Source organism: Alligator sinensis, unplaced genomic scaffold (genome assembly GCF_000455745.1).
Source record: "Alligator sinensis unplaced genomic scaffold, ASM45574v1 scaffold983_1, whole genome shotgun sequence".
NCBI classification, from domain to species: domain Eukaryota; kingdom Metazoa; phylum Chordata; order Crocodylia; family Alligatoridae; genus Alligator; species Alligator sinensis.
Window position 1 is genome coordinate 166,509 of NW_005842015.1, and position 24,766 is coordinate 191,274.

Here is a 24,766-nt window from a genome sequence, read left to right on the forward strand (position 1 = left end):
AGACCCATGGAGCCCCAGGCCCCAAGAGATGGATAGGGTACTCAATCCCAGTGTGCAAGGCTGGGCTGGGGTGGCACTGGGCCTTACAGCTCAATCTCAATGTGGATGAGGGTGTGATGCAAGGACCTGGTGTCCAATCCCAGAGCATGGGGCAGGAAGCAGCAGCAGTGGGCAACCAGGTCCCAATCCCAATGTGTAGGGGCAGGAGGGGGCGATGCAGGTCCTCAGGGCTGATCTAGTCTGCAGACTGGCCCATGCCATTCATCTGGCCCATGGGGCCAAAAGGTTGAATATCACTGGTCTAACTTCTTCTCAGAAATTGCCAACAGACTTCATAAGCTTTTTAGGTAGTCTGTTCTAATGTTAACCACCCTCCTAGTGAGAAAATTCTTCCCAATATCCAACTTAAATTTTCCGAGCTATAATTTAAAACCATTGCTTCTTGTCCTGTCCCCTGCAGACATGTGGAATCCTCTGCATAACCACCCTTCAGCTATTTGACGACAGCTATCAAATCCCCCTTCTGTTCCCCAGACTAAATAATCCTAGTTCTTTCAGCATTTCCTCATATAAATCACACTTCCCATACCTCTAATCATTTTTGAAGGTCTCTGCTGGACTCTTTACAATTTATCCATAACCTTCTTGAAGTGTGGAGCCTAAAACTGGGCACACTACTCCAGGTGAAGCCTTACCAGTGCTGAATTAATTGGGAGAATTGCTTCCCTTGATTTGCAAGTGATGTTCTTATTAAAACAATCCAGTATGCTATCACCTTTTTTGCAATGAGAGTGCAGTTAACTCATATTCACATTATGATCTGCTGGTCCCCACATCCTTCTCTGTGGTTCTACAGCTTAGCCAGCCATTCCCCAGTCTGTACTTGTACATGCAAATTATTCCATCCCAGGTGCAGGATTTCACACTAGTTCTTACTGAATTCCATTTAATTGATTTTGGACCATTTCTCCAAGGTTATCCAAGTCATCCTGCAACTTCATGTCATCTGTAAATTTGCTGATTGTGCACTAAATTCCATACTCCAAATCATTAATGAAGCTATTAAACAGTACCAGCTCAGGACAGACCACTGGGGAACCCCACTCAATACCTTTTCCCAAATCAACAGTCATTGATTACTACTCATTGAGACTGATAAATCCATATTTCAGTACTTTCATCTCTTCTGTATTGGCTTATGATTGAAAATGTTATGGAAGACTACATTAAAAACCTTACTAAGGTCTAGGTACACTTCATCCACAGAGCGTTGTTAGAGAAGGAAACCAAAGTGGTCAGGCATGACTTGCTCTTGATGAATCCATGCTGGAAGATCAGGAACATCCTCAGGCGCTTTTAAATGGATTGCTTGATGACCTGCTCCATAATCTTCCCTAGTATTGTGATCAAGCTGTACGGTCTATAATTCCTCTTCTTCCCTTTCTTACAGATGGGCATTGTATTTGTCTTTTTTGACTCCTCTGGGACCTCACCCAACCTCAGAGGTCTCAAATGAATTCAGAGCAAATGGCTCTGAAATTATCTCTGCCAATTACTTCAGTGCTGTAGGCTGCATCCCATCCAGCCCTGCTGACTTGAAAACATTTAGCTTCTTTATGTAGTTTGTAACCTGACCTTGCTCTACTTTAAGATGCTTATCTTTTCCCCCATCCATGCTGCCAACTGCACTTGCCAACCTTACTTGTGAAGGCTGAAGTAAAAATAGCATTAAATACTTCTACCTTTTCTGCATCCTCCATTACTAGATTGACTTCTGCATTCAGCGAGGAACTTATACTTTCCTTGGCCTTCCTCTTAAATTCTAACATACTTGCAGATTCCTTTTTATTGCTTTTTATGCCCCTCCCAAGTTGGATCTCAAATCATACCTTGGCTTTCACAATTTTCTCCTTGCATGCCTGTGTGATGCTAATACAGCTAAGTTTCCTCTTTTTGTAGAATTCCTCTTTGAATCTGATCATGGATAGCCTGACAGTGGAGTGGAGAAGCCTGTTAATGATTGGTGGACTCAAAGAGCAGGCCCCTATTGCTCCTGGCTGGAGGTCACCTTCAAGGCAACTTTGTAGATCTCCAGCCACAGAACTGAAAGGTCTATATGTCCCCTCACTAAAGAGCTCATTGTTTAGCCAGACTGGCTTTGCTGCTGCACTTCATTTTGTTCCTTTGCACTGAAGTAGTTTGCTCCTGCATCTCTAATAGGGCCTCCTTAAAGTACAGGAAATTTACTGGGCTTGTCTTACTCTCCAACTAGCCACCCAGAAGATCCTTTCCACCAGTTTCCTGATTTTGTTACAGTCTGCTTTTCTAAAGTCCAATGTCTTTATTCTGTTGTTCTCCTTCCTTTCCTTAGGATCTTGAACTGCATCATGTTCACTGTCACCCAAGTTACCTTCTGCCTTTGTATTTTTAAACAATTCCTCCCTGATTCTGACCAGCATGACGAGAAGAGCTTCCCCAGAGTTGGCTTCTACCACCTGTATCATGAAGTTATCTGTGACACCATCCAGGAACTTGCTAGACTGCCTGTGCAGTCCAGCAGATGTCACAGTAAGTAAAGCCCTCGTGAGGACCAGAGCCTGCAATTTGAAAACTTTGGTTAGTTGTTTAAATGAAGCCTCATCTACCTTTTCCACCTGTTTGGTGGTCTATAATAGACATCTACCCGTAACATGACCCTTGCCATTTTCCCCTCTTATCTTGACATAGAAGCTTTTAACACGCTTACCTCCTGTTTTGTACTACACCTCAGAACAGGCATACATCCTGCCTGTGGAGAGTAATGCCACTACCTTTTTTCCCCTCTGCCTGTACTTCCTGAACAAGTCAATCCATCCATGACACACAGTACTCCAGGTATGGAAACTATCCCACTAATTTTGTTATCCCAATTACATCATACTTGCACAATTGTACTACAGATTCTAATTCTTCCTGCTTAATCCCCACACTTCTCGCATTATAAACTTCTCAGGAAACTAGTTGATTGCCCTGATTTCTTGCTTTCTCTACATTAATATAATCATGCAATTAAAGATTCCCAGGTCACAAACAGGCATTAACATCTGTAGCACTAAATATACTCTTGTAGTGCTACGAAAAGTGAGCATACCGCTGTTCAAGCTACTTGTGGCATTAAAAAGACACTGAAAAAAGGCCACAAAACAGGGCTATTTTTGAAAAGGAACTCCTCGGTTTTGCAGCGCTCCATGCAATGCTTGTTCAGTTATATGTAGTGCTACAGGGGCCTCTAGCCCTGCCCTCCCCCAGGATCCCACAATCCTCTGCTCTCCCTCCCCAAGGGGGAAGGAAGGACACCAGCTGACTTTCTGATAACTCACCCAAGAATGAGCTATCAGGGAGTCCTGCTGCTGCCATGGGCCAACACAGCTGGAACTCTGCGTGGTCAGAAGGGAGGAACCCCTGCCCAGTTCTTCTGATCAAGGGAACCTGATAGGCAAACCTGTCTCAAAGCTGCCCCCATGGGAACAGCTACCACAGCTTAAAGAGCCCTGGCTCTTGCAAGGGTTTTAAAAAGCAGCGCTAAAACCTGCCTGGCATTACTAGGGGTGGCAGGGGTGTGGAATGCAGTTCCCTTTGCCCCTAAGTCCACAGACAGCTTTTCAACAGCTGCCGGCACATCGAGAGCCTACCCCCTTCCCCAGCAAGGAAGTGGGTAGGCTGTCAATTATGTAAGTCTTCCTCCAACCTTGTAAGGAGATCAGGGACACAGACCTCATTAACTAAGCTTCATGTCCATAAGAGTAGTTTATAGACTTCGTATACAGCATAGGCCTCAGACACAGTAAATTAAGTGCCATATAGATTATAGGGAAGGGTTGCATGTTACAGTGCATTAGCAAATATTTAATCATCTTTGATGTGTGTATTGTATTGTATCCAGGCACATAGAGCAGGGACAGTTAAAGATGTGCACATAATTCCAGTTTTGGGATTTCCCGACTACAGCATATTGTAACATCTAATCTTCAACATTCTCCTAATGGGAGACGCGCTTAAGATACTAATGGAACACATGCACCATCTATAGGCTGTGCTACCACCTTGCATGTTTAAAGGGTTGTTCATACAGATCCCCAAGCAATTTACTTAAATGGGTAAATGACATGATTCTCATCTTACAGAAAAAACCTGGAACACGGAAAAATAGCAATATATTACAAAGCCCAACCCACTCAGTAACAAAATTCACATCCCGTCTGGTGCTTTTTCTAATGACGTTTGTGTTAGTTGAAACACAAGCTCATCTTAAGTGTCAAAAGTTTAGCAAATATTGCTTTGAAGTGGTTTGTATAAACATATGTAAAATAGAAAAAAACAAGTATGTGAACAGAAAATTAACGATTTATTGTTTTTAAAAAAAATCAGCATTATGAAGGTGTACAAAAACAAGTTATAAAAAGGACATGTATACAAGTTGTCAGCTGTTCTGTTACTTTGTCTTCTAAGAGAGGAGACATCAATAGTTTTCTATGATGCACCATGTGTGAGTTCTCCTGAGATGGGTGACAGAACGTATACAGATTGTTACACCCTCCTCAAAGTGCTGCATAAAACTGTACTAATTAATCCCAACACCCATTTGAGGTAGAAATAGGCTTTTGTTTGTTTGTTTTTTTACAGGTAGGGAAACAGGCACACAAAAGTGAAATTAATTGTTCAAAGCCTGGCAGCTTATCAATGGCGAAGGCAGGGTAACAACTAAGGAGTACCTACCTATCATATTACAAGACCATGGTGTGCTTTAGGTTACAAGATGGTGCTTTATTTTTTCTTTTTAAACCAAACCCCCAAAACAATTCAAGCTGAAAATTCGCTTTTGGTGTTTTTCCTCCCTATGAAGCAAGATTAAGTTATGAAAAGCCCGCTACTGGGCACATGCCTGTGGACTTTTAACCTGTCCGGCAAAGCTACCAATCCCTCCACCGAAGGCAGCAAGTCTTCTAGCATGCAAGAGAAAATGGTTACGCATCCATCTGCAGTTTCATACAATCACACTACACCTCTGAGCATGAAAATGACATGAGGAGCTAAAATCTATTTTTCCCCCCAAAATAAAACCCTTCATTTGAAATGGAACAAATGGAGACCAAAATGTGCATGTAAAAAGAGATAAAGGCTCTTGCTTTTAAAGTGATACTGTCATTAAAGACAAAGTTTTAGTTTTGACAGAAAAACTGGGAAAAAGTAACTTTAAAAGAGTTATTAATCTCTTTTTAAAAAGATTTTGGGGGGGCAGGGGGGAGGGCACGACATGACCATAATCCAGACATTATGGTACTGTGGTAGGAAGTGAGAGCCTAAAATGAAAATGGGCTGTAACTAGAAGCATCTTTTCTTTATGTTCTCCATCTCAGCTGAAATAAAGTGTACAAAAAAGGTAAACGGTAAGGTGCAAAGCATATTTTTTGGAAATGAAACAGTAAAACTAGATGTATAATGATTCAAATCTAGTATTTTAATGCTTCTAAGAAGAGGTTAAGACTTCTTTAAAAAAGCCACAGGATTTTTAGCCTGACAGTCTCTCTCTAAAATATTTGTTAGTACTTTCAGCTTTTTAAAACAGGCAATTTAAAAAAGTATGCAGTTCTCTCATTTTCTGAAAAGATCGAAGAAAAAAAAAAAAAGTCAGAGCAATACTGACATCTCAAAAAGTCTACTGGCATTTTACACAAGAAATCAGAGATCATGTTTTATAATAGATGCATGCAATTTAGGAAATTTGTGTTTGCCCATTTTTCAATTGTATATTTATAAATGCCATTTGTTATCCAATATCTTAATGTATTATTCAACTATATGCAATCCATTTTGCATAAGATTACTTTATTCCAGTCATAAGAAGCAAAAATAATGTCTTTTTTAAGTGGCAAGAGTAGACAGTCTGTATTATTGGGAAAAATCTGCATCCTTGCATGCACTCACTGTAACTATTTGCAAAAATGAACAGCCAAAAAGAAGATAGATGGGAATGTGGCTTAAGTATTTCTGAGAGGGGGTAAGTTCATGCTTGCAATGTACATTGAATTAGTCATTTTAAAGTTTACATTATGAGCAGAAAAGAGTTGATCAAGGCAAAGGAGTACTTCAAAGTCTAATTTGATGTTCAAAGGAGTAAACTCCTAACCAACTCTTAATTCATGCAGTGCTGTTAGCAAATTTCTTCAGGAGTTTTAATCTTCAGTGTGAAATATTCAGACTCATGTAGGCCTAATTTCAGCATAAGCATTGGATTACTTTCATCTAAGACATCCTACAACTTGTTATAGATGCAAATGTTAAGCTGTTCAGGAAGTATTATGGAAGTAAATTTAGCTCAGGTAAATTTTCTCATGCAATTTGGCTGAATATATTATTTTCTCAATAGGATTCTGTCTCTTTAAGAGGTTATGCAGTTTAAGAGGCACTTTAATTTATAATATGTACAGTACAGAACTTCTTTTCAATATTTTCAGGGATCGTTTGCTATGTCTGCTGAGACCACAAAAACCGGTCACACCTTTCCAGCATGGACTGAATGAGGGCTCTGCAAAAAAAATGCAAAAAGAAAGATCAACCATAAACAATTAGAGGATCAATAGTTAAATGTCTCTGAAATAGGTGACTAGTCAGATGAAGCAGCTGAAGATGTCTAAACATGAATCTAAGGCCACTGACAGGTATTCAAAAAGCACAATGGGATCTGATGCATGATCCCAACAGTCATGCTTCCCACCATGCCACATGCGCATGGCAAGAAACACGATTGCACATCAGATGCCACCATGCCATATTGCTGGTGCAAGCGGAGCCCAAGATCACGATCCAGGGCTCCCCTCTGCACTAGCAATCTTTGCTCATGAGACTGGGAGCTCTCTTGATTGACCGAGTTCCCAGCCCCTGGAGCACATGGTGCTCCCCGAGCTCAAACACTGACGGGGCTCCCAGCCATGGAAGTGCATTGTATGCTCCCATGGCTGGGAACACCATCAGCTAATCAGGTCTCCCAGCTAGGAGAGCTCACAGTGCTCCCCAGGCTGGGACCCTCAATCAGCTGACCAGTGCTGCCAGCCTCCAGAGCACACTTCAAGGAGCGTGCTCTGAAATTTGGGAGCACCGGCCACACATTTATTTAAACGCATGATAGGAACCCATGACCAAGTTATTATGCATATTTTGTGTAACCTTTGTCACTTATTCCTAGTTTTATTGCACCATTAATTGAATGAATATGTGACCAGGTCACTACTAAGATGCGATTAACTAACTGATCACATCTTCACTGTAACGTGTACTAAGGGTCTGCTACATCCCCACTTCTGGCTTTTTTCCTCTCCAACTTGAATGGGGTGCATAAGTGACACACAGCAAAACACTGCAGGAATATTTTCTTCATAAAAGTTTATTATTTGGGCTCCAGGTTCTTATTGAGATTCCAGGTTATTTCTATTGCTTACACCCACCCCTCAATATTGAAGTGACAGAGGTTTCAACAGAAACTTTTAAACTACCACCCTCCAGAAATTTGTTTTTGGAAAAGAGTGAATGCTTTTTTTTTTTTTGGTGCACTAAGGAAGACAATTAAGAGTGGCTCTTCACAGGGAAGAACTATTGTGTAAAGAGACTTCGAAATTCCACGTTTTAAGTGTGACTTTGGACTCCAACAGCATTTATAAAGCTACCATTCAAGCAACTGAAGACAAGAGAAGGCATGCTTACAGTACTACAGTTCTCGGGTTGTAAATACTGAATAGAGGTTTTGGCCAATGATCTCCTTTTTAGGAAACATTTATTGTCATTTATTTTTTATTTATATACACTCCATTTTTAAGCTATACGTGTCTACCATGTTAAATTGGGAGGAGACATTCTTAGGTGTTTTTAACATTTAAAATTAACATTTAAGCTTCTGGGGATGAATCAAAAGTGTTTTGGCCTTTTTCTAAATTTAATAAAAACCCAAAATAAGATGATCACGAGTAAAGTACCAATCGCCCTCTGATCTCTACAGACACACAGCATTTACCTTTGCCTTTTTTCAGCAATTCTCAGTATCTCGCAGACCCTGGTAAATCTGTCAGACAATTCGACTGTCAAGCCACACTCCTGCAATAGTGGCAATGCATTATCTGGCCCAATCACCTTTGCTAACAAGAGAGCTATATTTTCAACAGTGATGCAGTTAGACCAATCAGAGCTGCCATTGCTGACAGTATTCCCATTCTGTGCACCAGCATGGTGGGGACCCGTGCTGTGACTCTGTGCAAGGTGGAGAAGGAACTTCCATTCGTCCATAATCTCTGGAAGTGAATCTAAAACATAAAATTAATATATATTAACATTTGATTATCTATGAAGGTAAGCCTCCTACAAGCTCAGCCGTTTTTAATCTTCCTGTATTTAAACAGCAGCTTGTATTCTAACATCAAATCTACTTTTATATCTTAAAATATAAAAGTATGGGGGCTGGACTTGATGATCTTCCGAAGTCCCTTCCAGCCCTAATGTCTAATGTCTATGAAATATTTGAAAAAATTACAATTAAACTTTTAATGAACTTGCATGAACCCAAGGGTCCTGAATCTACCTTGGGATATCAAGGTATCTAGAACTATGATGCAGACTAAGCTTTTCTGACTGTCACTACAGTTGTAGATTATACAAAATAGACACTGTAGATTTTTTAGTGAAATTCCACCATCTGACCCACTAAGCAAATCACTGCATCTCATGAAAGAATTGGTTCTAGCAAACTGGAGGATTCTTCAAGATATGTGGCAACATGCAACAAATTAAAAGGCACTGCTGCAGTTAAAGAAACCTGGTTAAAATATCAAGACATTTGAACCACTCTGATGACAAGGCTGCCATTTTAAAATAATGTAAAAATTGCTGTGTAATTTTGTTGGAAGATGAAAAAAAAAATCAAACTGCAAAGGAGCATCACACTGACTTATATACTGTTACATTTATATTGTACCATGCACCAAGCAACTGCTTAAAAAAAAAAAAAAAAAAAAAAAAAAAAAAATCAACTCTGGATAAACATTTCTCTGAAACTGGCAGGCCATCAGTACATAAAAAGTATTCAATATGCATCATAAAAATGTGCACACACGTTAAGTTTCACTAACCATGTTCTTCATCTAACAGGTTCATATCATCCAAATGAACAATGTAAGTAAAGGCTTCTTTTCTTCTATCCATCTCCAAACAAAGTGAAAGATATCCAGGCCAGAAGCTTAAATAAGAGAGCAAAGATTTCCAGGAATAAAACAGTTGGTCTAAAGTAGAGCCAAATGATAATTAAATGCTGATTTACGAACACCTCAGTAAGGACCAAGACAACCAAGTCCCAGGAACAACAAGGAATAGGCTTACAACATACATTTTGGAGCAGAGAACCAGAAGGCATAACAGGGCTGTCCAACTTCTGGGCAGCTGGGGGCTACACACTAAGGCAGCTAAAGACCTAGGGGCCATTTACTGCATGGGCCACCCAACCAGTCTGGTTCCCTCCTGCCACACATACAGCCTCACCCCGTCATGGCCAACCATGCTGTGCAGGCAGCTCACCCCTCTGCCGCTGAGTGGCCAGGTTTCCTCCCTTGCTGTGCGCCCCAAATGATGAACGCAGCCCCCTCTCACACCAAACACACTGCATAGGTACACTGCCCTTTCTACTGCTCCACCCCATCCCCAGGAGCAGAGGTAGAAGTAGGAAGTCAAGGAGGAGGAAGGAACTTGGAAACAACAGCTGCCACGGAGCAATGAAGGGAGTGGCAGCTGGGAAGGAGCCCACATGTGGTCCACAAACCACCAGTCGAACATCCCTGAGGTATAACAGCAGTGCTCAAGATCTGCTATTCACTGCTTTAAATAGCACAGCTTTTCATCAAGTGATACCTCAAAACCAAAAAGGTAATAAGCATTCACTGGTAAAGCAAATCCAAGTGATCCCAGCCAAGTATGATTACCGTACGATTACTTCTTTTTCACATTAAACACTTCTAGCTAGAAAGCAAGACAAAACTGCATAGATATGTTTTCTGTGAGTACTTTGGCTATTCATAACCTGTACCTGTCATTTCCACAAAAGCCAGACATAAAATACTTCATTTAAATTAAGTTAGTGCTGACAAGGAACACACTGACTTTCATTTGTAGGTTCAGTGGGCCAAAATGTCAACTAAATAAGCATCAAGAATAATCTTAGTTTAGCAGTAAATCAAACTACTGGCTTACCCATGTGACTTACAGATGTCAGCCATCTTTTCTTTAGTTACAAAATCAGCTGGGAGTTTAATGAGAAGCAAAATCAGTTGGCTATATCCCCAAGTAAACAAGTGTGAACGTGGGCTGAAAAAAAGATATTAATTAACAAGTTAAAGGTTAATATTCTTCTGAGTTTTAAAAAATTCTACGAAGCGGCCAAATACACGACACAGGAATGCTTAATGTGAAAGACAAGTCTGATCATACTAAAACAAAAAATAAATAAATAAATAAAAAATCAGAGATTAATGTATTCAGTTTTCCTTCTTTGGACTCGTGTTAACTTTTTCTTCTTCCTCTGCCAGCTCAAACGTTAGCCTGGCTTTTTTATTTCAAAACTAGCATAAATGAGGGTGTGTGTGAAATGGGCTGTATTTGATTCAGATTTGGCCCAAATCAGGGACAGCGATTCAATTCATTGATTTGGATCACTGTCCCTATTTGATTTGGCTGAATCCAAATTTGAAGATTCAATGCCAATTCAGAGAACCAGCGATTTGGCTACAGACACAGCTTTAAATGTTTTTTCTACATACCTTGAGGTACCAATTGTGGCTTGTGAACACTGCGATGGTGGGGCGGATGGAGTGTCCACTTCCGGGTGCACCACTGAGTGTGCAGGGGAACCCCCAGCTCGGTGATCAGCACCCCTCGGGCTCGGTGATCGGCCATGGGGGGGATCCCAGGTGCCCCCCCAAGACCTAGGAGGCATCAGTCGCCGAGCTGGGGGGTGGGTGGGCCCCCCTCCAGCAGACTCAGAAGTGGACCGGAGGAGCTTCTGGTCCACTTCTGGGTCTGCTGCCGAGCACGCTGAGGACCCCCCGGCGCTCCTGTGGGATGCTTCATCTGCCTCAGCATCTCAACATTCACGAGCCACCTGGTACCTTGAGGTATGTAGAAAAAACATTTAAAGCTGTGTCTATGACCGAATCATTGAAACTTTCCAAATCAATTCAGAGGGTTCCAATTCGATTCTGAGAGATTAAAGGGTCTCCCGATTTGATTTGGATTCAGGGATTCAGCCACCAAATCGGGCTGAATCTCTGCTGAATCTAATCAGTGACCGAAGCTTCGCACAGCCCTAGCATAAATACCATACACATCTTTGTACATAGTGTGCATGCAGTCAAACTGGGCCAGCAGGAAATTTCAAACTCTTCAAATATGTTTCCAGAGAACATGAACTTTAAAAATGACTCTTGTAAATGAGATGACATTTTCATAAATGTGAATGTAAATGGTTAGCAAACAGACCGTTCCATGTATATAGAAAAATATTTAAAATACTGGTTACTTCTGCTGAGTATTTTGAGTCTGTGAGGTCAGAGTCATACTCATTCAAGTTACTGGAAAAAAAACCAGGCGGGACACACACAAAAAAAACAACAAAAAAACAAAACCAAACAAACAAAACAAACTTACCTGGGGTTTCCCTCAGCATCCACAGTGTTTGCTTTTTGTGGTGCATCATAAGAAACTGCCCATTCTAGCCAATCTAGTCGTAAGGATTCAGGCTGAAGAAGTGATCTAAGCAGAGATGCCCTAGACAAAAGATGGCAGGAAGGCAGTTGATTTCAAATTTATCAAATATGGACATGTGAAAGCACAGGTATATTAGAGACAGAGGAGCATGTTTACACAACACGCTAGAAGCGCAGTAGACTAATTCTACTGTTCATCAGCACATCATGGCGAAAGCTGTGCTAGTGCACAGCAGAATTAGTCTACTAAGCATTAGCATCACATAAAAGACGAGTGCCAATTCTACTGCGCAGTAGTGCCAATTACAGTGCATTAATTTAGTACCATAATTATAGCTCATTAAGGCATGTGTAGATGTGCCGAGTTAGAGAGAATGAATGAGAGTGAGTGAGGGAGTGTGAGTGCATAAGCACACGTGCATGATTACATACATGCACATGCACGCACACACACACAATTTTAAATGTCATGGATGTCGTGGAAACACACGCAGCATACTTTTGGGTCAGGTCAGCAGAAGCTTTTATTTAAAAGAAACTACAGCTGTAGGGGGGATTTCAAAGTGACATGGATTTTTTAAGCACTTGGAAGGGGTCCCCCCCCCCAAGAGCAAAATCAGGAGGCTTATATATTTTTTAACAGTTGCTTACAACTCACGTGATCATATAGTGAAATTAGCATGAAAAGCGGCTATAATATTACTTTATTATTTCTTTGCTGTAATCAGGATGGGAACTAATGGGGGAGGCGAGGTTAGTTTACAAACCTCCTTCTTACACCTGGAAATCAGATTTGTACATACTTTTTTGTTATCTTCAAGGCCGCGGTGAGCGAAGCAGTTGCAGAGGAGTTACAAAGAACAAACACTTTCTCTTATCTGTTCTACTATACAGAGCCAGCAATTTTCCACAAAGCGGTTATGTCATCTTATAACTAAAATAATCAAAGTTTAAGGCATATATTTTTTCTGATTCCACATGGATCAGTATCAGAAAGATGAAGTGAGTTTTGGCACTTAGGTAAATTATGCTTGGAATAAATTCTGGTGCCTTCAGTAATCAGTAACGGTATATATACATTTGAGTTCTGCATGTTAAACAGTTTTTATTCACTCCTGGATACAGTTAATCCATTAAATCACAGTTCTCCTTAAAGAATAACTAAGAAAAGCTAGGTAAAAAAGGAACTACTTTATAAACAGGACTATTGTTAGGGCAAGGAACACATGAAGAAATTAACTGGCAGAATGAAAAACTATTGTGCATTAAGCTCTACTCAATATTTCAGGTACAGGTTAAATTAAAAAAAAACACACACACATCTGTATGACAAATATCTTTTATGTTATGGAAACATTTCCCAAAACAAAGGCACACAGCATATGTATAGACATTTTACCTTTTGTCTTCTGGTTTGGATTTTACAAGACTGTCTAAATATGCCAGGAAATGGGCAGGGTGATGTCTACAAAGCTGCATGATGTCAGAAGGCAAGATGGACGGGTAGAACTTGATCAAGGGCCTCAGAGCTGTTTCTCCAAACTTCTCATAGAGTCTGTACAAAACAGATACCTTTAATGCCAAATTGCAGCAAGACTGCTGTCACTTAGATAATATAAGAATTACAAAATTCTAATTCACTTTCCAGTCTCTTACAAATACAGCTCTCAAATTCTGATAGAACATTAACTATAAAAATCTCACATACTGTTAAAGAGGCTAGCAGGAATATGAATCCAGAGTATGGCAAAGAAAAAAAATGTCTTGACTTTGTCAAAAATCATCAATACTCAGAAAAGAAAGTCATAAACCACAGACCTTTGGACATGTGCCAGTAACAGAGGGCTATCCCAGGGCCTCAGATCATTTAATAATTTTAATATTTTCAACATATCACCATTTTCCATTGCCGAAGTCACTGGACTACTGTGTGTCAGCTCTGAAACAGAAATCCTTGAATCAGTTGTGAGGTTTCTCTCATGCTAAGCTAGACATAGAACTTCCTCTGCTCTTTGTCTGTTGTGAAAACCTATTTCCAATCAACAGCCAACAAGTAAATACATCACAAACAATGCTAAAACTCAAACACTCAGAGTGTAATAGTGTTAAAACAAAGTTACCATCATCATAGTATTTTTGTAGAGGGTACATTTTTATTTTAAAAAATTCAAACCAAAAATGTTTTCCACTTTTTCTTTTTTTTAGGCTTAAGATGATTTGCTTCTTTCTGCATATCATATAAAATAATACATAGCTGGAGAATGTTCAGCTTCCTGTGCACTGAACAGACTCTTTACTTTTTAACACAATGTTATTAACTTTTCTTAAGAGAGTACAATTAGAAAATGTTGACTGCCAATAGAACTCTCCTCAAGTCACTGGGGAATTCAGTTGCTGACCTCATAGATAGTAACATGTTGGGAATAAGGGTCGGGGTGTAGCTCTCTATGTAAAGGAGCAGTACATATCCCTAAAAGCGGAGATTGGCAGTAAAGAAGGGCAACTGGAGACCCTCTGGCTTAAAATACGGGGAGAGCATGGTGAAGGAGATTGGACTATAGGAGTTTATTACAGACCTCTGAACCAAGAGGAAGACCTCGATCAGGAATTCTCTAGAGAACTGGCAGAGGCTGCACACTTTTGGAGCACGGTCATCATGGGCAACTTTACCTACCCAGACATCTCATGGGAAGAGCACTCAGCTAGATATGATCAGTCACAAAGCTTCTTTACTTGCATTGAAGAGCTCTGTCTGACTCAAGAAGTCTACGGGCCAACCAGGGGTAAGGCACTCCTGGACTCGGTTCTGGCCAAAGGAGATGATCTAGTGAGCAACCTGAGGATCAAGGGGAAGCTAGGCGACAGTGACCATGAGACAATCACCTTTTCTCCATTGATTGCAAGACAGGGAACTCAGTGAGCAGGGTAGAAATCCTTGAATTTAGGAAAGCAGACTTCTACAAGTTTAGGAGATTGGTTGGTGAGGCCCTGCGGGACCATGTTCCAGTGGGGAAGGGAGTCTAAGATGAGTGGTTGCTCCTCAAGGATGCGATCCTCGAAGCAAAAAGGAAGTCAATTCCTGTTTGTAACAAAGGTAGCAAGGGAGCTGAGACACCCCCTTGGCTCAATAGAGAAGTCATGGACTGCCTGAAATTGAAAAGAGATGCTTATAAGGGATGCAAGTTGGGAATTACCATCAAGGAGGAGTACATAGCAATAGCCCCGCACCTGTAGGGAGATCAGAAAAACAGGCAAAAACCGAATTCAAACTGGCAACAGAAATCAAAAACAATAAAAAGTCCCTCTTTAGATATGTAGGAAGTCAGAGAAAAAATAAGGGAAACAGAGAACCCATGCTGAACATAATGGGACAGCTGATAACTGACACCCAAGAGAAAACCGAACTCCTAAAGGAGTACTTCGCGTCGGCAGTCCACCAGTCTAAGGGTGTTTTCCTGCCTGACATGATAAAAGATGATCAAGGTGGGGATGATCGCTCACGCATAGTTGGCGAAGATCTCATGAGGGAATATCTGGAGAGGCTGGATAGCTATAGGTCAGCAGGACCAGATGAACTACAACCACGAGTGCTAAAAGAATTGGCTGATGTCATCACACGGCCAATGGCAAAGCTATTTGAGAACTCGTGGCACTTGGAAGAGGTTCCAGAAGGTTAGAAGACAGCCAACGTGGTGCCTCTCTTCAAGAACAGAAGAAAAAAGCCCCAAGGAATTACAGGCAAATCAGTTTGACCTCAATCCCTAGAAAAATCCTGGAAAAAAAGATCAAAGAATCCATTAGTGGTAGTCCAACTGAAGGCAGCACTCTAAAAGATAGCTGACATGGCTTCATTGTAGGCAGGCCATACCTAACCAACCTCATTTCCTTCTATAATCAGGTAACGTGCCACCTGGATAAGGGAGATGAGGCTGATGTCATATACTTGGATTTCAAAAAGGCCTTTGACTTGGTCTCCAATAACATCCTCATGGAAAAATTGGGGAACTGCAGGCTCAACAACTTAACACTCAGGTGGCTGGAAACTGGCTCCAAGGCAGGACCCAGAGAGTATTAATAGACATAACTGTGTCAACATGGTGCATGATGATCAGTGGCATCCCTCAGGGTTCAGTACTTAGACGAGTGCTTTTCAATATATTCATTAATGATTTGGGTGTTAAATGTGTACTGGCAAAGTTTGCGGACAACACCAAATTATGGGGGAGTGTGGTCACTATGGAGGACAGGCTGGGGATACAGTTTGACCTGGGCTGGCTCTCAAGGTGGGCGGATCAAAACCTGATGACATTTAATACCGAGAAATGTAAAGCACTCCATCTGGGGAGAAATAATTCGCAGCACACTTACAGGCTCGGCCGCGCTACGTTTGGTAGCACCACAACCAAAATAGACCTGGGGATCGCGGTAGACCATTGAATGAACATGAGCCACCAATGCGATGCTGTAGCCGGCAAAGCAAATAAAACACTGACATACATCTACTGATGCATCTCAAGCAAGACTAAGGATATCATCTTCCCACTCTACTTGGCTTTGGTGAGGCCGCAGCTGGAGCACTGCGTCTAGTTCTAGGCTCCACACTTCAGGAAGGATGTGGAGAAGCTTGAGAGAGTCAAAAGATGGGCTACACGTATGATTAGAGATCTGGAGAGCAAGCCAAATCAGGAAGACTGAGAGACATGGAACTGTTCAGCCTGGAGAAAAGAAGACTTAGAGGGGACTTGGTGGCAGCCTATAAGTATATAAGGGGTGCACATCAGGATCTAAGGGAGCATCTGTTCAGCAAGGCACTCCAGGGAAGACAAGGAATAACAATTGTAAATTGCTAGAGGATCACTTTAGATTGCACATAAGGAAAAACTTCTTTACGGTTCGAGTGACCAGGGTCTGGAACAGACTTACCCCAGGGATGGTACACACACCTACTCTGGAAATCTTCAAAAAACATCTGGATTCTCACCTTGCTGGGGCCATCTGACCCCAGCAGTCTTTCCTGCCCAAGCACAGGTGGGCTGACCAGATTATCTCATGAGGCCCCTTTTAGCCCCTAACATTTATGAATCTATGAACATGGAAAACGTAACACAATTTCCTCAAGGACCACAAACCACCTGCATGTGAGCAGTCCTTTGAAATGCAGAAATGTAGCTATTACTTTTCCCTAGTCTAGAACTTGCTCAAGCCAAAAGAGAACAGATTCCCATATGGTCAGCCATAGGCTCACATCCAGCAAAGTACTACTTAAATAGATGCTTAACTTCTTTACCAAAATCAAGGCCACATTCAGTTGGAGATCGATCTATATAAGCTTTTACTTCAGCTATAAAAAACAGAACGAATTCTGTTCAGATACATCTAGGAAATGGGTTTGCACAGATGTTAGAAATGACTTCTGGAGAAAAGTGTGCTTGGGCAGATCAACTCTGTATGTCAGTAACTAGAACAGTACTAAATTCTCAATGAGAAATACAGGAGCCCTGCTATCTAAGCTTTGAAAAAAAACAAAGGCATACATGTGCCTAAACTTATCCCTGAGGTTACTGGAATGTTTTCAAGTGATTAGCAGAAACGGGAAAACTATTTGATTTCTGGACCAATATGCTCTGCAATTGCTCTTTATAAAGTGTGCATATTTCATTTCAATTGGTTTCATTATTACTGCAGTATTCAACTACCTGAAACTGCATTATCAATTAAATTAACTTGTTAAGAAATAATTTCAGTGTAATTACCAAACAAGGGGAAGCATAGCCCCTCAGGAGCCATCAGTTCTTCTGTAGCTTTAGTTTGTTTAAAAAAAAAAGGAAAAGAAAAAGAAAGAAATGAGGGCACTGGCAACATTTGTTTCAGAGATGATACAGAAGAGGCTGTCCTCAAGGTCTGATATTTTAGAATCTGAATTTTTCCAGAACAAAACCTAAAACTAGCAGTTGACTATCAGTTCTATCAATTCACTTGACAGAAAAATATCATCCCAAACCCCTACAAAACACACATGCTAGTTACCTTTCAATCCTTCAATGTAAGTTTCCCAAATATTGGGACTGTTGGCATAATTGATTATAATGAAATCCTTTAGTCTTTTTAAATCCAAGAGAAAGAAGTAGCTTTGTATAAACCTACAAGCCAAGACCCATAAAGTTGTTAATGGCAAACGCTGCTCAGAGCTTTCTTTTTTAGGCTTGCTCTCACAAGCAAACACGTTTAATTCAAAACACAACGTTGTCAACTCAACTAGATCCTTATGCACCTCTTGCGGTATAGAACATGGAGGATACACTCTAAAAGAATGATCCAAGGTTTCCTTTGCAGTGGCATCATTTTCACATACAGTTTTGCCTGCATGAGCTTTACTAGCTTCATTCTTTTCCATGTTGTATTCCAAGGCACCACTCTCTCCTTTGTCTACGTGAACTTCGTTATTTTGAGGTAGTTCAATATTTTCTTCCAAGCCTTCACTCTGTTCTTCAGCAAACATAGTTTTGTCTTGCTTAATAGATAAGCCATCATCTGAAATGGATGAACTGTCATCTGAAATGGAAGGCTCTCTGAAGGCAAATGTTTCTTCCAGGTACAAAAACCACTCCTGTAATACCTCCTTCAAGCATTGGGGTTCTAACAATATGAGAGGATCCTGGAGTTTGGCTCTGGAGAACAACAAAAAAGGTGAATTTTCCATAACTGCTAAGAGATACCAAAGTTAACTTATTACATATATGACATAAGCTAATGAACAAGCAGCACGTTATTAGACAACAGAGTTTCCTTGAGCACTTAGGACATGCAATTTAAAATGGGAGAAAAGTCATAACAATTTTCCAAATATGTTTGCAGGCCACACCCCCAAACGCATTTCCTATAGCTTAGCAGACAGCTACCAACATCTGCCTCTGAAGTCCTGTTTTCTCAGCAATCTTCCTGTGGGGTTTCTTTCTTAGTGGAGAAAAGCCCCACTACTGAAATAATAACCTTAATGATGGTCTAAGGATTCAGATGGCTGAATTCAATATCTTCCATGTTGCAGGGGTGTAGGTTGTAGCCGTACCTTAGACCAACACAGCTACAACCTACACCCCTGTAACCTTAAAGATGGCATTAAACTATATCTGGATACATCATCATCTGCCCACCATAATTTACTGCAGATATAAAGAACTGAGCAACTTTCTAGCAGAGTCCAATATAGACTTTACATGCTTTTCACTTACATAGCTTCTACTGTTGCTACCTTGAGGTCTCTTAGCTGGTCCACTTCTGGAGGCTGGCTTTGCTCCACTCTGGAAAGAAATATGAAGGTAACACTGTCATATAACAATCTAAAGAAGGATCTTTTTTAAAAAGTAAGAAAGATATAGCATTAATTCTGTTATAAAACTACAGTTCTCTAACTTTCAATGAAAGATGATTCTGAATCCAAAGAAGTTACAGTTTAGTTTAATAGAGTAGCAAGCATTAACACAACCTCAATGGCCTTTTCACTTCATGGTTCACTTCAAACATTAACAGAGATAACCAAGAAGAGGAAAAACATCAAGCTGCAATAATGAATGCATTACTTGAAACAGCTAACTGATTTGGCAATTTAACAGTTTGGCTCTTGCTCTTTAAATCACATGACAACTCACAAATGTTCAGTGTTTTCTTACTGCTGCTAAACAACCCTCCTAAGGGCGATAAAACTAGGGATGCACCAACATATTGGTTGGCTATCAGATCAGCACCGATAAGAGGAGAAATGACATTACTGGCCATCGGCTTTCTTTGGTCATTGTAGCCAATAATTACGGCCACGTGCCTGGAGCACCTTGGCGAGCATAGTCCGGTCCCCACACCCCGCCAGTGGCCCAAGCCCACAGCAGATTACGGGTCCCAGTGAGCAGCAGTCACAGGGTGCTGCACTCAGCAACAAAGGCACCGTTACCAGCTCCTACTACTGCTGCCACTACCATGGTACAGCCACATGCACTGCAGAGGCCTGAGCACTGGGGCTGCCACAGAGACAACAGCGCAGGCAAGGTAGGGCGCCACACAAAGTACATTCTGCTCTGCTGGACATTGGGCACCTTTACAAAAGTGACTTCTCCCTGGCAGATGTGGGAGGCTGGCTGTGTGGTGCCCACAGAGCGGCGTGCTCCGGGGCTCCAAATGTGCCCAGCACTGCTGTCCACGCAAGGGTCCATCCCACCCACCTGAGACAGCAGCATGAGCTGTGCAGAGGGCAGAGCTGCAGGTAGGAGCTGTGGGTGAGGAGGCAACATGCATGGGAATAAAGCAGTGTGTGCGCGTGTGTTATAAATGCAAAACAAATGAAACAAAGATTTATTTACATCAGTAGTTTAAAATGCCTTGCACCATTACTAAATATCAGTTATAAGATCGGCATTGGCCAATATGGTTGGTTAATCATCAGGTATCAGCCAAGAAAATCTTTAATCAGTGCACCCTTAGATAAAACTGTTTATTCCTCTTCCATTGAAAATAGGAAGTTGGCTTAAAATTCCCATCTGCACAACCCCTTTTGAAGTTAGAACAAAAGACTGAATAGGGAATTACCGAGTTCTCCTTCCTCAGCTATTCCAGTACCCCGAATAGTATGTGCTTTTAATATCTATTTATCTAGAAGAGTTTGCTATCTAAATATAGGTTTCCCTCACTTTACACGGGTTCTGTATGTGCAAATTCACTCTTATGCAATGAACCTTTTTTTCCAAAAATTCGTTATATGTGAGGTAAATTCACTCCTATGCAATTGGTGTGGTAGAAGCCCACAGTCAGCTGTTTTGTATGGTGCATTATGGGAGTGACATGCACCAAAATATGGATCCATGCTCCTTGCTCGTTGTCTGCAACACGCGTTTCTGTAGTTGCCCCATTATGATAGTGCCCTATGCTTGTGTGTACTGTCTGCTGTTGGTGAGTACCAAAACGGTCTTGTAAAAGCGGTAGAAATGGGTCTCAGGGTCAGTATAATCGAGGTCTTGGAATGTATCCTTATTTGTTACATTGTAAAGTGGGTTCCCTTTACGCAAATTTGAATTATACATTGTTTTCCAGGAACGCATGTACAGGATGAAGTGAGGGAAACCTGTATACTTTGAGATAAAGGGTCAGGAATAAAAAAAACGAATTCATGCAACCAGCAGGAGAAAGACATTTAAAAAAATCCATGCAGCAGAATCATATGACCCCCCATTCTACTGAACAGAAGAAAACCCTTTTTGAAATTAGATTCCCAGCCCCTTACAGATTACATATTAAAGTAATGAGAAATATGTGAGCTTGCACTTACATGTTTTCGTCTTCTTCCTGGGGGTATGCTGCTATACTTGCAGTCACTTCATGTGGCTGCTCCTCATCTTTCACTTCCTGCCTCACTTTGACATCAGGACTCACATGAAATGTGCCAATCTTTTCGGTGGTTTTGCGTACGAAGCTGGAAACACTAGGAGTCCAAATTTCAAACAACTTAAATGGCAGCAGGGAAAAGCTCAGCCAGAAACAACGAGTATTAATTTTTCTACCCAAGCTGTTATTTCGGAAGTCTTTAGAACATAAAAGGATGTAAGAAAAGACGATGAGAACATGGAGAACTAGCGAGAATATAAACATAAAAAAATGAACGCACTCATCTCACAACTTGCATACTCTGACCCAGTTCTTTCCACCAAAAGGTGACTTTCACAAGGCAAAGGACACACAAAATAAAACCATAAAAATTTACATTCTGATGCTGCATGAAATGAGGGAAATCTCACTATTAGCGTGCAGATTTTTATCCATACAGGTTATAGTCCACATCAGAGCCATTAAACCAGATGGCAGCATTAAGTTAATTATCTTTAATTTAGGATACACCTCCTCGTCAGTGACAAGAAGTTGTCTTTCAGCATTCATGATTATTAAGATAGTGTAGCAAATGGTTTTGAAGAAACAGGAAGAATGTGATTTTCTTGGGGATGGATGTTAGCCCTATAAGCAAAAAGCCCCACTTAGCTGTATAGTAAAACATTACTATAACAGCTGCTGTACAAGATGGAAATTTATAACTTATTTGATTTATATGCCACCCTTCCCAAGAGAGGCCTAGAGCTGTTTACAAGAGTAGAAGAGAATAATGAAGAACAGAAGATATGTTAATTGTAAAATAAGCCCAGATATGCAACACAGCCCACGTGAAGCCCTCCACTGGGAGGGAGGGACCACCTGTGAACAACCAGCTAACTGCTTGATGAGTCATTAGCAGGAATCCTGGTTTCCTGTTTTAAAAACTTCAAATTCTCCAATTTATAAAAAATCACAAATTCTTTGATTTAAAACTCCAAATCCGCATTTTTCTGCAATTAAAATGAAACGCCATGATATATAAAAGATATCACTTGAACATAAATGTTTTATCAATATATTTAAAATTTTAAAACAATTTGGAAGCCTACCAGCACCTCAATCGTTCAAGAAAATAAATTCTAAATACCTATATATTTTGGTGTTTGATTTTGGTTCTTTTATCGTGGAAAATCAGAGCTGCCCCTGCCCACTTTGCTCACCAGGACATGGGTCCAGCTGCTGCTGTCCCCCTGCTGCTCTGTGGTGCTGAGCAACCCCAATATGCCATTGCCCCTCACTCCCCACCCACAGCCACCCGGCCCTGCCAGTGCCCCTCCCCCCTGCCCTGCCACAGGCCCAGTGCCCGGACATCTTCCGGCAATGCCAACAACCTCCCCCCCACCCCAACCTCCTACACACACCCCTGCCCCACACACATGCGCCTGCCCCCACTTTACTCCCCCCCTCCCGTCTCCCAGATATTGCCCAAGCCCTGGCCCTCCAATCCCCCCTCCCCCATAGACTTACTGCATTCAGCTGCCGGAGCTGCTCCCACCACTCTGCCTGGCTGTATTGATGGCAACATGCACGTGCACATGCACACACACGGCGCCCCCTGCCCTTTCCTCCACTTCCCCCAGCCCCAAGCAGCTCCTTGCAGGCTGGAACACTGCCTGCCTGCAAGGGGGAACCTGTCATTTCCTGCGGTTTTTATCTTTAGAGAGGAAAATCCGTGTTTTTCTCCTTTAAAAGAGAAAATCCACATTTTTCTCCTTCAAAGTAGAAAATCCATGTTTTTCTGCAGCAGACAGAAAACCTGAATTCCACAGTCACAAGGCTGCCTAATGTTTCCTCTTTAACCTCACAGGCTATGGGTCCTAGCCTGCCCCTCCCCTCCTACTTGCTATTGGGGCACCACATGGCTTCCATTTACCCCTTCCCTGCTAGACTGCACCCTGCCCTGTGCTAAAAAATAACCAGTAAGCTAACTAGTTATCACTGGACTTCTCAGTTAAACAATTTATCATTTAACCTTTTCACATCCCTAGTGCCCAGGTAAGATGAGAAAGAGAGTGCTGGGTGTCATCAGCATGTTGATGACGCCTCACTCCAAATCCCACCCACTTGCTTCATACACACATTAACCAGATGGAGAGACAAGGTTAAGCCCTGGGGGACCCACAGGAAAGGTCCTCAGGGGGATGACAAGAACTTGACCATCACCACCCTCTGGGACCTTCCTGCTAGAAAAGAGAAGAACCTGTTTAGAGCAATACCATGAAGACCCACCAAGTCATGTAAATGCTTTATCAGTATCCCATGGTCAGCTGCATCGAAGGCTGCTGAAACTTCAAGTAAGATCAGTAGGGCACAACTCCAGGCACTGATCACTGACCAAGGCCACAAGTACAGTATCTGTGCTATAACCAGGATGAAAGCCAGACTGACATGGATCCAGGAATCTGATGACATCCAGATGAACTCAGAGCTGCTGTGCATGGGCAATGGGCCCATTCATAACCTTCCCCAAAAAGCGAGGTTGAAGACAAGGTGATTACTGGCTGGGGAGTCAAATGTCAAGCATGGTTTCTTAAGCAGGGACCAGACAAATCTCAAGACTTAAGAAGGCCTAGTACCCTGACTTCCTGAAGGAAAGTACTGACAACATTTGCCAGTAGTGGCCCCAATCCCACCCCCCAAAATAAATAAGTATAGAAGCAGAGTCAACAAGTATAAAAATAGTAGAATATGAGATCTTAGAGCTCAGTAGTATTGAAAAGAAATATTGTATAAATTCAATTTTCTTATTTATAAGTGGATATTTTAAGACTGTGTAGAGGAAACAAAAACCTACCAAGTATTTGTGCATTTAATTTTCTGTCCATGTTAAAATGAACATTCTCTAGTAGTCTACTGCTTAGCCCAGATATAGCCTGATATTTGGAAAGTATTCAGTGTGTATTGCTGAAGCTTTCAGTAGTCTAACATAGGGGTCAGTAACCTGAAAGCCATGGGCCAGATCTAGGATCTGACCCACAGCAGCACAGAGAGCAGGCAAAAGGCTGGGAGTGGGGGGGGGGGAGGGAGGAGACAGCAGTACCTGGTAGCATGGGCACCTTCTTCACAGTGCCATGCATTCCTCTGCTGTGTGCCACTGATCGTCTTCCACATAGCCCCAGCCCTCTTAGCACTGCCCCTCACATTCCCCTTCTACAGCCTCCAGTTACCCTCATCACCAGATTTGCCATTCCTCATTGCCGGCAAACGTAAGTACAGCGACAGTAAGGGGGTGTGGGACGCAGAGCAAGGAGGGCTGGGCACTGCAGAAGGGATCAACAGCCCGAGACAGTGGCTGGGTCATGAACAGCAGCCCAGTGTTTATAAAAGTTTCCCAACACCTGGTCTAACAGGCATTAGAAATTCACACAGCACAGGGATGAGAGAGGAATCATTTAGTTCTTTTCCCCCTGCCCTGACACTGGGTGATTTGTACTTAAGCCATTTCTGACTAATATTTGTCTCACCTGCTCTTAAAATATCTCTAATGAGAGACAAGAGATTCCACAACTTCCCTAGTGTAACTAATTAAAACCAAACATTCTCTTGATTATAGGATGTGAAAGCAGTGCGCTCACCTTGGCAATTAT

The 24,766-nt window shown here is 41.6% G+C and overlaps 1 protein-coding gene across 4 annotated transcripts in view; it reads right to left on the minus strand.

The window, feature by feature from the left end:
- Positions 1–4,365: 4,365 nt before the first annotated feature.
- The window catches only part of HPS5 (HPS5, biogenesis of lysosomal organelles complex 2 subunit 2), a 38,166-nt gene continuing 17,765 nt past the window's right edge, over positions 4,366–24,766 (minus strand). Inside the window, exons 13-23 of one of the 4 annotated variants that reach the window (XM_025202120.1) lie at positions 21,085–21,237; positions 19,004–19,072; positions 17,802–18,442; positions 17,528–17,575; positions 13,593–13,713; positions 13,174–13,329; positions 11,716–11,835; positions 10,264–10,377; positions 9,153–9,259; positions 8,161–8,330; positions 4,366–4,535 (exon numbers count right to left, since the gene is read on the minus strand). In XM_025202120.1, coding sequence (XP_025057905.1) covers positions 4,410–4,535; positions 8,161–8,330; positions 9,153–9,259; positions 10,264–10,377; positions 11,716–11,835; positions 13,174–13,329; positions 13,593–13,713; positions 17,528–17,575; positions 17,802–18,442; positions 19,004–19,072; positions 21,085–21,237 — 1,825 coding nt within the window. In that variant the 3' untranslated portion in view covers positions 4,366–4,409. Of the gene's footprint in view, positions 6,566–8,044; positions 8,331–9,152; positions 9,260–10,263; positions 10,378–11,715; positions 11,836–13,173; positions 13,330–13,592; positions 13,714–17,527; positions 17,576–17,801; positions 18,443–19,003; positions 19,073–21,084; positions 21,238–24,766 lie in introns of all 4 variants that reach the window. The other 3 variants (XM_025202118.1, XM_014519174.2, XM_006022002.3) reach the window with 3 other exon arrangements.